This window comes from Aspergillus aculeatinus (genome assembly GCF_003184765.1).
Source record: "Aspergillus aculeatinus CBS 121060 unplaced genomic scaffold BO66scaffold_11, whole genome shotgun sequence".
Classification (NCBI taxonomy): Eukaryota; Fungi; Ascomycota; class Eurotiomycetes; order Eurotiales; family Aspergillaceae; genus Aspergillus; species Aspergillus aculeatinus.
The window spans coordinates 19225-32602 of NW_020291480.1; the positions used below are offsets into that span (position 1 = coordinate 19225).

General features: G+C 56.1%; 4 protein-coding genes across 4 annotated transcripts; 1 reads left to right on the forward strand and 3 right to left on the reverse strand.

The window, feature by feature from the left end:
- Positions 1-219: 219 nt before the first annotated feature.
- On the reverse strand, positions 220-2833 carry BO66DRAFT_426988 (uncharacterized protein). The gene is made up of 3 exons (XM_025650314.1): positions 2742-2833; positions 2378-2696; positions 220-1940 (listed from the first exon to the last, which is right to left on the reverse strand). Exons 1-3 carry the CDS (start codon positions 2751-2753, stop codon positions 304-306), a joined length of 1968 nt encoding a protein of 655 aa, XP_025506287.1. The 5' UTR covers positions 2754-2833; the 3' UTR covers positions 220-303.
- A 574-nt stretch (positions 2834-3407) lies between these two features.
- On the reverse strand, positions 3408-5048 carry BO66DRAFT_426989 (putative aldehyde dehydrogenase; the record flags this gene model as incomplete). Its single annotated transcript, XM_025650315.1, has 3 exons — positions 4417-5048; positions 4029-4349; positions 3408-3980 (listed from the first exon to the last, which is right to left on the reverse strand). The coding sequence occupies exons 1-3, from the start codon at positions 4939-4941 to the stop codon at positions 3408-3410; spliced, it is 1419 nt and encodes a 472-aa protein (XP_025506288.1). The 5' UTR covers positions 4942-5048.
- A 740-nt stretch (positions 5049-5788) lies between these two features.
- BO66DRAFT_344515 (uncharacterized protein) lies at positions 5789-7821 on the forward strand (the record flags this gene model as incomplete). Its single annotated transcript, XM_025644516.1, has 2 exons — positions 5789-5902; positions 5966-7821. 2 exons carry the CDS (start codon positions 5792-5794, stop codon positions 7583-7585), a joined length of 1731 nt encoding a protein of 576 aa, XP_025506289.1. The 3' UTR covers positions 7586-7821.
- BO66DRAFT_446379 (phosphoglycerate mutase-like protein) lies at positions 7640-9516 on the reverse strand (the record flags this gene model as incomplete). Its single annotated transcript, XM_025651678.1, has 7 exons — positions 7640-8477; positions 8542-8793; positions 8847-8880; positions 8933-9061; positions 9126-9174; positions 9231-9315; positions 9369-9516. The coding sequence occupies 7 exons, from the start codon at positions 9514-9516 to the stop codon at positions 7693-7695; spliced, it is 1482 nt and encodes a 493-aa protein (XP_025506290.1). The 3' UTR covers positions 7640-7692.
- Positions 9517-13378: the final 3862 nt, after the last annotated feature.

The following is a 13378-nucleotide window of genomic DNA, read 5'->3' on the forward strand; positions in this document are numbered from 1 at the left end:
GCTGTGGTTGCACGCGGAGGACCAAGCCCGTAATCGCCCGGTGTACTCGGCCCCCTAAGCAGCCATAAGAATTCACGCCGAATCGCCTGCCACGCCCCAGTTGCGCCATGGACCCATAGATCATGTCAGCTAGCCCTTACTTGTTATCATATACTGTCCATACTGCCCATACCTACAAGACTCCACAAGATGGGGCTTCTGCAGCATATTTAACATCTTCGTGGCTGCTTTTTCATTGCAGTGAATTACTGCGTCTTCCTCTGGAATTGCTAGTGTTGCTCTGTCTGTCCCCCTTGTCCTCATTCACAAAGGCAGGTATTCATGCACCCGCTGCCATGTTTTCTGCACCGGATCCCGCCGATTCCGTGTAAACCGCATCCCCGTCACTTCGTTGCTGGAATCATCGCTATTCATTACACCTTCTTGCATGGTTCGCGGTGACGAGCTCTCGTCCTGACGCACGACATTAATCGGTCCGATTCGCGCTTCTTCCGGAATGTCCGCCAGCGCCAGGTGGGCATCATTGTCCGAAGTAGCCACAAGCCTGCCCTGTTCCCGGGGTAAAATATGGCCATGGATGCAATCCTCAGCACCCTGGTCCCAGACCAGCTCTGTGGAAGACTGAGGCCTACTCGCGGGTCTCAGCGCCATCGCGTTTCCTTCTTCTAGCATAATAATGTTTTCTGCAAAACTAACAGCCGCCGTAGCACGGTAGAAGCCAATCACCGGCGGCGCTCGACGGAGTAACTCGACTGCAGCGCGTCGAATGCGCGGCTCACGACATCGGAGGCTCGTGAACCACAGGGGCAGTCCAACACCAAGATCAAATGTGAATGGAGGCTGTGTGCCGTCACGTCGCCTGGACGCGTCGAGAGCAAGGCCACATTGGTTGATAATGATCTGGAAGTCCTCCAGGCAGTGATCCGCCATAGTTTGGAGTGAGGATACGCAAATGGTCGCTAGAATGGTGGTGGTCTTGTGGTACGCTATGAGAAGCGCGCTGTTGACCACCTGGTGTTGAGAGAGTGGCCCTTTGTCATGGAGCGAATCCAGAAGCCTCTTGAACGCGACGTCCCACTCTTTCAATCGCTCGAAAAATATCGCCTGTGTGTGAAGCAACCTTTCGCTGACATGAAAGCAATCCGCCTGCGATAGCTCGGCCAGACACTGGCGCTCGAAGAGCATGGTCTCTGCCCCTAGACTAGTGAGAGCTTCGCGCGCGCATCTCAAGGATGCGAATTTAGCCGACCATACTGGGGTACGAGCTCTCAGTAGACTGTCCATTCGAGTGGCCGAATCACTAAAAGCGATCACTCCGAGCCGGATGAAGATCGGGACAATCACATCCTCCAGCAAAACTGCCTTGGAGGGTGGAATCACGCCAGACGAGACTTGGACGCGCAGAGCCTGGATGAGCTGTAACCCTTGCATGAACAGCTGCAGGGCTTCTTTTTCGCGTCCCTGCAGGGTCTCAATGCAAATGAAGAGAACGCAAGTGATCAGTCCCACAAAGATATTGACCTGCCCGCGCTCGATGCGCTGACGAATAGCCGAGACGGAGCGCGAGTACCAGGCCAAGGCATCACTCTGCGGTTGGTCAATGGGCGGCACGGAGACCAGACTTGTTGGTTGATCGTGCGTCTCGAACAGGGCACTGATAGAGATGATGGCATCCCACACGGCCGGTTCTCCCTGACACAGCTGAGGCACGAAAGTGCCCCAGAATTCGACATCCAGATCACCCCCGACAAACAGGGCTACGCGTTCGAAGTAGTAGGCAAAAGCACGACGTTCTCTCCAAACGGTGTTGGGGGCAAACGCCAGGGGATGATCGAGGGCTGCGGTGGAAGGAGGCGAGGCGGACGAGAAGGTGCCCGCCACAGCCTTGACGTACTCGCACTTGCGACCGGTGCTGCTGCATCGGAGACAGTTGGGCTTTTCTTGTCCACATTTGACTCGACGGATTCTATTACAACATGCTTAACTTCCGGATCGTGACAGGCATTGGGGCGGAAGGTAGACCCCACTTGCAAGTTTTGCACCCCAGTCGGGATCTCAGGGGCAGGCCGCTTCCTGCATCCCCACTGCAACGGGAAGCGGATGGTTTCGGGGACATGCTGAGCCACCTCGACGGAGCTGACGAGATGAAATTCCCCAGAAGATGGTGTTGTCATTCAGATCTTGCAACAATTCATGCTGATCAGGGGCTGCCAATGGATGCGTCAGCACATCACATGAGAGTGCTTGGCGACTATGCCCATCTAGGCAGCGGACTATATCACCGAGCATTATACACATTGTGTTTATCTATGTTATGACTATAGTCTATAGTACATCCTCGACAAAACAACCACCAATCACTCGCACACAACCTCACTGCTCAAGAACGTCGCATCCACCTCAAAGCACTGGGTGGTGCTGCTGACCTCGTACTCGCCATACAAGGACTCTTCGGTACATCCCGTCGCGGTGTAAACTTTCAAGACGGGCGAGGTCGTGCTATCATCACAACTACCGGAGTAGACATGCGCAGAGAAAGACTTCAACGGCAGACCCTGAGCTGGTCCACAGCCACCGGAGATGACGTTGGCGGACTCAACGCTCGGGGAAACGCAGTCGGCAAGGTAGTAGCCGCTGAACGCCACGTCGATGGTGGCAGCAGCAGTGGCCACGAGGGCGGAAACGAGGGCGAGGGCCTGTCAGGTCAGTAGAATACTCTCAAAACACTCGATCTCACCAACCTGGAACTGCATATCGGCGAGGACGCGGTGGTTGATAGGCTGAAATCCGAAGATCTGAATGCTGGGCAAAGAAGCTGGTGCTGGATAGGGAGAACCAGACAGGGGTGGAATCGAATTTATAGACGCCGTCAAGTGCAGCCGAGCAACTACGAAAGACCATGAGCTGATGTTCGGACCGTTGGCAGTACAACTGTTTACTGTGTAGACTGTAGACTAACCCCGAATGCCAAGACCACTCCTTAAGCGAGATCTTATCAGATCCATATTCCTAACATGGCAATCTTGCCCGGATGCCAGCAGCACTTCGTGACTCGTCTCTATCCCCGATCCTTTGCCAAGCATTCCTGCTCGTATCGCTTACGAGTCACGGGGCTGATTGAGCGGGCAAGGGAGGGTGTTCGACACAAGCACTAATCTACAAGTTGAACCAGCTTGTCTAATTGCAGATAAGCTCACGCTACTAGGCTTGTATACTTGGCAGGACAATTGCCCCCTCGTATCCAGAGGCTCCACAGCTTCACCCTGCCGTAAGTATACTTATCCGTGTTGTGGCTACACCACTCATTGCATGGGTACGGATACGCATTGGATCGGACAACGATGATCTAGCAGAAGCTTTATTGCACTACTGTAGTCTTTTTAGCACTCGTCGCGTTTCAGCACTATCTAAGGATGCAAAGTCACGACTTTCGTCTGGACAAATTCCTCTAACCCCCACCGAGCGCCGAACCGACCCCATCCGCTATCCCCGTACCCCCCGTGCGGCAAAGTCGGTTCGTCATGCACCGTCATAGAGTTGATATGCACCGCCCCGGCCTTGATAGATCCCGCGAGTTCCAGAGCGCGATAGTGGTTTCTCGAGATAATCGAACTCGACAAGCCGTACTTGGCTTCCTGGATCACAGAGACAATCTGTTCTTCGGTCTCCAGTGAAACGATCCCGACGACCGGTCCAAAGGACTCGATCTCGTACAGTTTCATCTCCGGAGTCAATCCCGTTACCACGGTCGGAGGAAAGCTCTGCGGGGTATGGCCAACGGCCCTAGGGGCAGTGTGGATTCCAGCGCCCTTGTCCTGTGCGTCAGACACCAGCATCTCCAACTTGGCTTTTGCAGCCGGAGAGATAACCATCGGTGCTGTCTCAATCCCATGCAGGATGGCCAGAATCTTCGCCTCGAGAGCCGGGGCCACCGCAGTCGTGGCCAAGACCATATCCGTGGACATGCAGATTTGACCGTTCTGGGTCTGCGTTAGCAGCGTTCCTCGCAGGCACAGAGAGTGACTTACATTGAGAAAGGCGCCTTTCGTAATCTCTCTGGCCGCCAGGTCCAGATCAGCATCGTCGAGCACTACCGTAAAGTTCTTGCCTCCGAGCTCCAACAACACCGGCTTAAGTGCCATGGCGGCCTGGGATGCAATAATCCGGCCGACCTGCGTCGAGCCGGTAAAGTTACATTTCTTGATGGCCGGGTGGTTGATGAGAGCGTCGAAGATCTCCGGGGCGTCTTCTGGGCGATGGAGCAGGAAATTCAGAACGCCGGGTGGGAAGCCAGCCTCGCGGAACAGGGAGGCCAGGAGGTAGTGAGTATGCGGGCTAAGCTCGGAGCCCTAATCTCCGGCGTCAGCCACCGGAATGTACGGCACGCCTTCACTTTCATCTCTCAAGGAAGCCTACCTTCAAAATGGCGACATTTCCTGCCGCAATGGGGGCCACTACCGACCGAAGGCCTAGGATAATCGGTGCGTTCCAGGGGGCGATCCCCAGCACCACTCCCAGCGGCTCTTTCAGGACCATGCCATAGCCTTGCTGAATGTACGGAATCGACCCGGTTGCCAAACTGGTGGTGAGCGCAGCGTACTCTTCAATCAGACCAATGCTGTCGTTCGTGATGATGTCCGCCCACAGCGGTCCGCAGTGGATTTCCTGACAACACACGCTTTTGATCTCATCGGCCCGGTCTCTCAGAATCTGCGCGAGTTTGAATAACAGGGTTCGACGCTCAATGGGGGTTGTCTTGGACCACGTTGTGAATGCTCTAGCACTGGATAGCGCAGCTTGGAGGGCGAGGTCTCTGGTAGCACCCTGGTAGAAAACGGGACCCCCGGGGTATTGGTTGGCAACGGTGCCTTGTCTCTCTTGGAGAGAGCATCGGATGTCTTGACCGTCGATGATGAGTGGGACGGTATCCTGTGGCTCCATTTTGAACGAGACTGACTTCGTCAGGTCTGAGGCGATTTTCTCAACTCAGTTTAAAGGCAGGGACCAACCGGGGAAAGTTGCAAGGTGAGGGTGAAAAGCTGGGGCTGGGGCTGGGGCTGGGGCTGGGGGCACGCGGGGAAGGACTATAAGATGAAGGAGATACGGATATACGGATCCATGACATTCTCCAGATTCAGTGGAGCCGAAACTCAGTTTTCCCCCCTTGAACTGCCGATTCACCATTCCGAACCATGACCTCGACTTAGTCAGCGGACTATCCGCTCTCCTCACGACAGTTACGAAGCCTTTTCAGCAAATGAAATGCGCAAGTTGGGACAAAGGGCTGGAGTCGGAAGCTGCGGGCGGACTCGGTATCCATGCTAATAATTTAGCCAAGTTTCCTCGTGGTTAGTGAGTGGGTGGATGGTTCCTGCCCTAAGGTATATGTACATACTCCGTATACTATTGCGGTAGATCGACGACCGCACTTTCCCTCGGGCTCAGATTGAGTACAATGGACCTGGGACACCCAAAGTTCACTAACTACTCCGTACTTAGAACAAATACCTCTACCTCCTCATGTGGAAGCCAGGGTGATATGTCAGAAGCCATGGTGGTCACCGTAGCCACCGTGGTCTAGACTGGTTTTTGCGGCGAATCCGAGGTGGATCGATCCATCGATCAGCTCCCTCCCCCTATCTCTCTCAGTCTTGATGCATCTGGGGTAAAATCAAGCGACGCTACTCCGTACTCCGTACCATGAATAAAATTCCCTCGAGCCCCTTGGTCCAGGGAAAAGAAAGGTCTTCTTGATCAGCAGGCATTGTCATTCGTTCTACTCCATGCCACCATGATGCTACCCGGTTCACTACTCTGTGGGCTGCTGCTGCTTCTTGTGGCCGAGATTGTGGCCAGCGACTTCACCGCCTCGGATGACTCAGACTTGATGGTGTTTCGGACCGTGGGTTTCTCCGTGACGTTGTGACTAAGCCCTGACTAAGCTCTGACTAATGGGGCAATCCAGTTACCGCAGCATCGCATCCCCAAATGGAACATCACGCATTATCATCGCAATGCCACAGCCCCGGGCTACTGGTTTGTCGCCCCCTACTGGGTCACCGTGGGAGAACCCTACACCACACGATGGATGCCCTATCAGGTCGGTCCCTACATCTATGACCAGGACGGTGATCTGGTTTGGACCGGGGCTGCATACACCGACAATCAGAACGCCTTCGACCTGCGCGTCGTGACCAATCTCCCCGGCAAGCCTCAGCTGTCCCTGATGGTGCAGACCGGGCTTGGGGTGGATTTGGAATTTGCTAATGGCACCGTCCTCGACCACCAGTATCGCCAAGTGGCCAGTACCCCCGTCTTCGACAAGCACGAGTTCTACGTCTACGCTCCTCACAAAGCGCTGGCCGTCCATCAGTGGCCCAAGGTCGTGGACCTGGCCGACATCGGCTTGCCTGGGGTCTCCCGCGAGATCAAATTCCAGGGCTTTCGCGATATCGATTACTCCACCGGCCACGTCTTCTTCGAATGGAACTCCGAGGGGAGAATCCCGCTCCACGAGACCTTTGTCGACATCACCGTCGGAACTCCTCCCCGTGGCGCTGACTACATCCACTGCAATGCGATCGAAAAGACCAAGGACGGGGACTACCTGATGTCGTGTCGCCACTCGAGCACCATCTACTTGATATCCGGACAGGACGGGGCCATTATGTGGCGACTGGGCGGCAAGGGGAACAATTTCCAGAAGGACTTCGACTTCTCATGGCAGCATGATGCGCGCATCATCCTCCACACCCCGGAGCGCATGGTGATATCCTTCCTGGACAACGCGGCGGACGAGCTGAGCGAGAACAAGCCCGTCTCTTCCGCGATGATCGTCGAGTTGGACCTGGTCAACTTCGAGGCGAGGCTGCTAAACCAGTATCTGCGACCGGACGGCGACCTGACGCGACGTCGGGGCAGCACGCAACTCCTCCCCAACAACAACATGTTTGTGTCCTGGAGCGACTATGGGTACATCAGCGAGTTCGATCACGGCGGCCGCCTTCTGACCGAAGCCCGCTTCGCCAGCGACCGGTTCGGCAACTACCGCGCCTACAAATACCCCTGGTCGGCGTCGCCCGCCGAGCCCCCGGTCATAGTCGCGTCGGTAGCCGGCATCAATGGCTCCGAGTTGTTGACCGAATTCCACGTGAGTTGGAACGGAGCGACCGAGGTGAAGTTCTGGCGGTTTTGGGCGCAGGGGGCCGCAGAGGGGGAGAAGACGCTCATCGGCACTGTGGCCAAGACGGGCTTCGAGACCAGCTTCATCGCCCGCGGATACATGGATTGGGTGTCGGCAGAGGCTCTCGACGCCGGCCAAAACAGCTTGGGATTCTCGGAGATGGTGCGCAGCAGTCCGCCCACCTACTGGGCCCCCGGAGCAGACCGGCCGCAGCCTGATGACCCCCAGGCGCTCCTCTTTCCTCCCCCACCTGAGAAGCAGAGCTGGTCGCCCTCCTTCGTGGTGGTGGTGTTTGCCGCCGGGCTGGCGCTCAGTACCTTGGTCTGGCTGCTGCTTGCCTTGGTCCCGGTGGTGCGACATCGTCTGGTGGCTGGATACAAGAAAGTGGACTCGATAGACTAATAGTTATTACGTGAGATGCTTTAAGATCCTTCTAACAGAACGTATCTATTATACATGCGAGGACGCATTCAGTCCGCGCAAAAATTTCCCAGTATGCTCGACCATGCTCAAGGAGAGACGAGAGTCAAGAAGTCCTGAGTCAAATCGGTGAAGAAGCTGGCCCCGGCCACGGTCTCGGGGTGACCAGCCTGCGTGACATTGCAGTAATCGATGAAGTTGCCTGCCTCCGTGTTCTTCTTCTTGATATAGGTGACGTAGTCCGATAGGAGACAACTGCTGCCCGGCCCGCTCTTGCACATGGGCAGAGGATAGACGGCATCATTGAGCAGGATGCGCAGATAGGTGTCCTCGGTGGTCTTCTTCTTGGTGGTCGTCTCGCAGTTGAGCACCTCGAACCCAACGGTACCACGCATGGTGATGAAGTGGGCCACGTTGTACAGGTGGTTGGAGGGGATCCGGTCATCGGGCAACGGGGCCTGGTCCTGGAAGAGATCCATGCCGGCGGTCAACTCGGCGATCTGGTTGTCGTTCAAGAAGGCCATGATGAGCTTGGGCACGGTGAAGGGACTGCCATCCACGTCGGTGCCGTTCTGGCCGGGGCCCTGCGCCAGCAGATCCAAGAAGGTCTCAAGGAAGGGCAGGAAGAGCAGCTTGGTCGGATCCGACGAACCCGGTCCCACGCCGTACCAGTAGCTCAGATCCTGCGAATAGGCATACTTGGTCAACTCGTCCTGGGTGAAGACATTGCACCAGTCGCTCAGCTGGCCCGTGATCTGACTCTCATAGGCGCACAGGTAGGGGAAGAAGGTCAGGTCGGTTTCCGTGAAGGTCAGATTGCCGCTGACCAGGGCGTTGATGCGCTTGATGGCCGCGGGCATCCACGTCGCATCCCCTGAGCACAGTTAGCCAGTCCGTCCCTCATGAGAGTGGCTTCCCGACTGCCATGAGCCACCTACAGTTTGTCACATTGTTATACGCATTGTTGACATACAAGGGACACGCATCCGAGGGTCCCAGCGAGTTGCCAATCGCATTGACGGAGCCCGTCGAGTTGACACTGACAACCTTGCCATAGGTGTCGGCGAACTCGTACATGTATCCCTGCAAGAAGGCCTGCGCGGTCTGGACCACGCGCGAGGAGCTGATGGGGTTCGCGTACTGGTTGGCCCACACGTAGAAAGGGTGGCCGTCTTCGTAGAAATCGGGGTCTACTGATCGTTAGCCTGGATGTCTCATTCTATTCCACGGATAGGGAACTCACAGCGAGCGCGCAAAGTGTAACCGAGATCAACAGCCTGGTTCGGTTAGTCGTGCCATGGTCTTCAGGTTTGATATGATTCTCCCAACCTCTTTACGACCCGTCATCGACTCTTGGGACATTTGCAGAGTGGTGTTGGTCAGGACAGTCTTCCAGTCGGCGATGAACGAGAGCTCATCGCGCGCCTTGAAGCCCTTGCCTTTCACGGCCGCTTGGATCTACCGATTGTGAGTTATCAGGTGTGCACTGAGACGGGGGAGCCTCCTGTCGTTATGGACCCACCTTCTCCTCAAGAGCCACCCATGAACCGTAGGAGCCGCTGTCGGGGAATCTGATTGCCATTAGCCACGTCACTCCTGCTACTTCGAATTTCCAGACATGTCTCACCTGCTTCCGTGTCTCACCACATAGGCAGCCTGCTGAACGGTGCACTGCGAGGGAACCTCGTTGGAGATGCCATTGACATTTGGGCCTGGTTCCTGTATCAGTCGGGCCAATTGCTAGACGGGCGTGGATGAAATTCACCAGTAAAGTAGGGCGTATTCCCGCCAGAATAGATCAAGGGGTTGGAAGAGTGGGCAGTCGCAGGAAACAGAATATCGTTGACCGGGGCCAGAACCGGGCCGGCACTGGCAACTCCCAGCAGAGCAGCGACAGCAGCAAACGTAGCCATGATTGAAGAGAAAGCAATTGGCAATGCGCACAGTGCTCTGATCAACTCTCAGCAGCATCCAACGGGGGTCTGCACCGGCCCAATATATACTAAAGTTCAGCACGGAGAGTAGCATGATTATTGCCGGAACCCCCTTTTCATGCACGCATCACTGCATGTCACTGCATGTCACTGCATCATCGGCAATGGTCAAGCGATAGGCGAGAGACGGACTTTGCCTATGAAAGGGCGACGGGAGGCCATGTGCTGCCGTGTGCTGCCGACGAAATGAGGATTAATTTGCTTAGCGTTGTTAACCCGTGGAGGCCCGGCCAGATTAGCCAGAATCACCGCGCCCTCGGACCACGTGCCCGATAGCTGTCTCCACTCCATTAATTGTTTTCATGAACCCAGGCTTTAGCTCTTTTAGTACCTGCATTACTCCTGTCCATCGTCTTGGCTGACACGTGCGGGAAAGTGTTTCTGAATGTGCCCATGTGCCCATGTGCCCATGTGCTCATACAATTTCACTAGAGTACTAGATTGCAATTCTATTTACAAGATCAAAGCAGCGAAAAGACTCACCACCACGCAAATGAGGCTAGAGGAGAGGGAGAGGGAGAGGGAGGCGGCAGCCCCAGTATAGAGCGCGCCCCCGGCGGTGGTAGTGGGAGATCCAGCATAAGTACCAGCCGGAGACGAGGCTGCGGCAGACGCTGCGACCGCAGAGGATGCTCTGACTGAGGGGATCAGGGATCCCGGCAGGCTTGGGGACTGTGAGCTTGAAGAAGATAGCCCACCACTGCCTCCAACCTGGGCATTGGAGCCCAGTGTGGTGGTGGACTGTGTCGCACCGATTGCATTCACACCTTTTGGCTTGGAGATCTCCGTGCCCGTAGCATCAGACGGAGCAGCAGCCGATCCGATGGACTCGACATTAAGATAGACCGTGGTCCCAACTGGAACCAGGGTGGTATACACAGAGACAGTCTCTTGGGGAGCAGCCTGGTCGGTCGATCCCATAGGAACAGCCGTCACCGTATAAACGGCAGTTTCATAAATTGTGGAGGTGGAATAGACCTCCTCATCAGCGAGCCCTGCGGTCGCATGGGGCTCAGTGGCCACCATAGTATAGGTTGTCAGATGCGCAGGGACCGTCTCGGTGGTTACAAAGATCGACTTCGCCGATGCAGGACAGTTCTGATAACCTGACGGGCAAGCAGTCACCGTACGAACCGATGTGCTGTACACCGTGGAGGTAAGATATTCGGTGACACGAGAGATAGGACCTGTAGGGGCCGTGGCCGCGGTGGCGACGCCAGTCTGGGTGGCAGTCACCGGGCAAATAGTGGTGTAGTCCACAATAGTCTCAGTCGTGAGGTACGTGGTCTGCTTCGAGGCGGGGCAATTCTTGATCGAAGATGGGCAAGCGGTCACCGTATGCACGGAGGTTGTATACACGGTGGACGTGGTGAATTCCTCGTGTTCAGAGGCACTGGACGCGCGGGTGGCTGTTGCAGGCACGTGGGTCCCGGTGGCAGTAACCGGGCAGATGGTCGTATAGTCGACCACAGTTTCGGTGGTCAGGTAAGTGGTCTTCGCGGAGGCAGGGCAGTTCTTGATGGTCGACGGGCAGGCTGTGACAGTATGCACCTCCGTGTGCGAGACGGTGGAGGTGGTGAAAGCCCCAGAGCCGGAGATAGCGTTGCTGGACCCCGAAGTGTTGACTGTTGAGCCAGAGCCCGGCTGGGAGATAGACGAGCTGGACACTCCGGAAGCATTAGAGCTGGACGACCCAGATCCAGCGCTTACCCCCGACGATCCAGAAGCAGACGAGGAACCAGACGAACTAGTCGAGCCAGAAGAGAAGCTAGAGGAGCTAGAGGAGCTTGACGAGCCAGAAGTAAAAGCTGAGCCAGAAGAGGAACCAGAAGAACTCGACGAGCCAGACGAACTAGATCCAGCGACAGCTCCTGATGATCCAGACCCAGACGAGGATCCAGAGGAACTCGACGAACCAGACGATTCAGAGCCAGAAGAGCCAGCACCAGAGGAACCCGAACCGGAGGAGCTCGAGCCGGGAACAGAGCCAGAGCTGGGCCTAGGGCTTGGGGTGATTGATGGGCTGGGACGGGTCACAAACAAAGGCACACTCGAGCTGGCCTGGGGACTGGGAGTAGGGCTTTGCACGGCAACACTGACAGCAGAGGATGGACTTTGAACAGCAATAGCCGAGCTCTGAGCACCAATAGCTGAGCTCTGGGAAGCGAGAGGCGAGCTGGACGCAGCCGCAGAAATAGTAGGAGTAGCAGCAGCGGCAGCAGAGGCGGCGCATTGTTCGGCAGCCGCAAGACTGGTGTCCACCGTAAGATCCGAAACCTCAACCGTGGCCCCGATTCCATCACAAACCACTTTGATCGTGAGGATAGAGGTACTGGAGGATGAACTATCTAAGCAGGTCGAGAAGGGGGCCGACGAACCCGCTGGGACGGTCAGGCTGTCGATGAGATCGTTGCCCTGATAAATGCTCAACGCGCAGGAGACACCACTGCGCTTGCGCTTGGTGGCAGCCGAATCGGAAACTAAGATTGTGCCCGAAACCGAGGCATCGTCGGAGGTGTCTACGGACTGTGACGCCTCCAGAGACGTTCCAGCAGTGGTATCAGCCGTGAGCGTGGTGCCATTGTCATCGGTTGTAGCGGTCGTGCCAGAAGACGTCGACCAGGTGGCTGTAGAGGCACTGCTGGCAGTGGATGAAGCAGCAGGGAAGGAAGATGTCGTTGTGCTCAAGGCCGTAGTCACGGAGCCCCTCGAATCATCACTGCTGGTGGTGCTCACGGCGCTCGACGTGCTGTCGGTTGTGGCGGAAGTGACAGTGCTTGCGGCACTCGCGGAGGATGTTGTGTCCGAGCAGGCGCTGACCATGGAGATGTCGGCCAGGCCAATGACAGGGTTTCCGTTGGAAGCTCCCTGAGAGCAACTGATGGTGATCACAAAAGGAATTCCGGTGGAGGAAGTGGGCGTGTACGTCCCAGAGACACTCGACCAGCCACTGGAACGGCCAGCCACGAGGGCAGCAGATGCCGCAGTGAAGGAATTGCCTTGGACGGCGACTGTAAGGGTACAGGAGGCTCCGGTCGAATCGTCTGTCGTGATGGACCAGTCCAGGGAGACATGATAGGAGGTGCCTACCTCCACCGAGGGAATGTTCTGGCGCACAATCACCCAGCTATAGCTGAAATCGTCGATCTCACTGTAAGGGAGTTAGGGTTCGCCTGCATCTTGGCTATGCATTGGCTATGCACCTGGCTACGCATTGACTAGGCACACTTACAGGTAGGCACCACCATCGGGACCCCCAGTATCGACCACCGAAAAGGTCTTCAATGTAGGGCCGGCACTCGTACTCCAGAAGGAAGTGTACGCCGACGACCCTCCTTGAATGACATCGGTGCCCGTACAGGCCGCAGCCATCTGGATCAGCGGCATAAAGCCCGCTCCGAAGAGCAGGGTACGAAGAGAAGCCATCGTGTACCAATTACCTGTCTATCCATGTTGACAGGTAGGGATTGAGCTTAACATATAGTGAGGACTTGTTCAAGCTCTCCTGATCGGACTCGTATTCTTTTTTTTGGTTTCCTGTGGCCTTCGAATGGATCGCGTTAACTAGAGGCGCAAAGAAGGCGAGTTTAGGCGACGGCGGGGGGGGCGCCTCACACAATGCAGCAATTTATGCCGACTATCCACCAGATTTGCCCCTGAACGCTCACGGTCAAGTCCGAAGAGATGGCATTTCAGTGAACTCACTGGATCTCGCTCTCAATTAAGCTCGATTAGGTTTTTCGATCCTTGTTGTGCCCCACCGAAGCCAGGGGAAGAGGAG

What these genes read in the sequence shown, in the direction of transcription:
- BO66DRAFT_426988 (XM_025650314.1), bottom strand. An exon ending in GGATGCGACGTTCTTGAGCA is followed by an intron (nt 1,941 to 2,377) that starts GTGAGGTTGTGT and finishes AATGTGGACAAG; the next exon opens with AAAAGCCCAACTGTCTCCGA.